This window comes from Acanthisitta chloris, unplaced genomic scaffold, assembly GCF_000695815.1.
Source record: "Acanthisitta chloris isolate BGI_N310 unplaced genomic scaffold, ASM69581v1 scaffold12804, whole genome shotgun sequence".
NCBI lineage: Eukaryota > Metazoa > Chordata > Aves > Passeriformes > Acanthisittidae > Acanthisitta > Acanthisitta chloris.
Genome location: NW_008670052.1, coordinates 88,787 through 91,086, shown reverse-complemented (window position 1 = coordinate 91,086; position 2,300 = coordinate 88,787). Strand labels below are relative to the sequence as shown.

The 2,300-nt window shown below is 49.5% G+C and overlaps 1 protein-coding gene across 1 annotated transcript in view; it reads right to left on the bottom strand.

The window, feature by feature from the left end:
* The window catches only part of LOC103801143 (tenascin-like), a gene marked incomplete at its 3' end in the record, with an annotated part of 7,093 nt that extends 5,352 nt beyond the window's left edge, over window positions 1–1,741 (bottom strand). Inside the window, exons 1-2 of the mRNA XM_009073547.1 lie at window positions 1,279–1,741; window positions 17–333 (exon numbers count right to left, since the gene is read on the bottom strand). Of these exons, the coding sequence (XP_009071795.1) occupies window positions 17–333; window positions 1,279–1,741 (780 nt within the window). The remainder of the gene's footprint in view (window positions 1–16; window positions 334–1,278) is intronic.
* Window positions 1,742–2,300: the final 559 nt, after the last annotated feature.

The following is a 2,300-nucleotide window of genomic DNA, read 5'->3' as shown; positions in this document are numbered from 1 at the left end:
CCACGCAGCGCCCGCGGTTGTGGCAGTTGTTGGGGCAGAGGGGCTCGCTGCAGTCCTCCCCGGTGAAGCCCTCGTGGCACACGCAGCGCCCGGCCACGCAGCGCCCGTGCAGGCTGCAGCCCTGGGCACAGAGCTCCTCGCTGCAGTCCGGGCCTGTGTACCCCTCGAAGCACACACAAACCCCATCCATGCACTTGCCTTGGTCGTTGCAGTCGGAGGGGCAGGTGGGCTGGCTGCAGTTGGGGCCCTTCCAGCCTGGCTCACACACACAGCCACAGATCTCAAAGCTGTAGTTGCCGTGTCCACTGCAATAGGGTGTCGTGTCCAGGTGACCTGTAGCAACGAGGCAGAAAAACCCATTACTGCCTTGGGATGCATTAAGCCAGTGCGGCGCACGCGACCTGAAAAGGTCTGATATTCCTAGCTCCCTACAGGACATCATTTCCAGAATCACCAACATTTTTAAATGAGGATATCTTCTTTTCCTAGTGCTATTTCCTTGACCAGGAATGCTTTAATTCGCACTAATGCCAGGGAAGTGTCTCTGCCAAAGAGTTGGTAAATGAGCAGGCTGGATTCCTCCTCCCTTCTCAAAATCCTCTTCCACTGACTGAGCAGCTTTCCTGACTGCTTCATTAGGGCATGCACCATGAAGTGTTATTCATCAGTTCACTCCAGAACAGAAAAAGGCAGGCAGCATGCTGTATCAGCAACTGTGAGACCAGCTCTGTGCTTGGAGGGACACATCACTACTGAGAAGATCTGTGTTTTCTCTCTTGTATGACCAACCCCTTCCCTCATTTTAAAATCCAGCTGGACAGATACCTTTTTCCCCCTTCCCTAGCTATATGTGCTTCTCTACTGCCTTATGTCCTGCTCTGTACTTTTATTGGTCTCTATTAAAGAAATCTTGGAAACAGAAATGGTTACATTGGCAGATTCCTCAAGGGGACAAAATGTGGAGCCAAGAGCTTGGACTGAGTGAGTTTTAATCTTAGCACTGACACAGATTGTCACCATGCCCAAGTGCTGTCCATGCTCAATACCACAGCTACACAGCATCCCAAGCCAACTTCTGACCCACAGATCCAGAAATCCGTGAAGCTGTGAATGAATGGATCTTGGAAGCTGCCCAAACACATTCCCAGTTTTGATTATGTTTCAAACGTAACAGGTTGACTTGTGCTCATTCTTGAAACAGATTTGAGTGTCTACTCTAAAAAAGATCTCCAGCCAGCAGGAGAATTTCCTCAAGAGCAGCTCCCCAGTCTGCCTTACCTTCTACTGCCTGGGAATTAGGACAGCATCCAACGCCGCTGGCACACTGCTCCCGTAGGGAGGATACCAGTCCCTCCAGCTCCTCTAGTCTGCTCAGCAGATCCTTAATGTCGGGGGCAGCTGCACAGCCACAGGCTCGGCGGGGAATGTTAATACGGTGCGTGAAGACAATCTGGTTCTCCTCATTCACCGTGTGCTCCTCGTAATTCTTGACAGGTTCAATTTCCCCCTTCAGGTCTGCGTCACCACTCGCTGAATCCAGGTCCACAGAGCAAAGGGAGCCAACAGGCAACTTAATGTTGTAGACATGGTTAAAAACCACAGGCTGATTGTCCTCTGGCAAGGTCACATTCAGCCCAGTCTCGCGCTTCTGCCTGATGATTCTCTTGATGAGTCCTCCACTGACGTGATGGGACAGCAAAGCGAAGATGGCACAGGCCAAAACCTGGCTGGGGAGTCCCATTGTGCTGGTCAGTTCCTTGTCAAAGCAGATAGAGCCTTATGTCTGTTTGGTTTTTGTAATCTGGAGCAGAAATTGGAGAGCCAGTTCAAAGCAAGCTGGATATCCTTTCTTTTCCTGGCACAATGGATCCCTAAAAGAAGAAGGAACAGGGTAAGGGATGAGCCACAGCTATACCACCTGATAAAGGCCTGTGATGCTGCATCTGTGCTGCATCCTTAGAGATGAGGGCTGAGTGCTGCTCACTGTACCAGCTCACTTACCCAAGCTGCTGAGCTTGCTTTACATATAATAGCAGTGAATCATCTTGTTTTGCAGGATCTCAGTGTGATTGTGTGCCAAACGTCACCAGACATGAAGAAAGCTAGTCCACTGTCCAGGTTAGAGCAAATATAGTGGAATATGGAAGGTTTAAACTGCCTTAAGCAGAAGACCAGGGCAAAAACACCTACTGTGTCTCATCTCAACTGAAATCATTACTTTCAGACAGAGGTAGGTAAAATAAATATATGTTCTGTTATGATTCAGCTACAGTTACACTCTGTATTTCCTTCAGCCATCA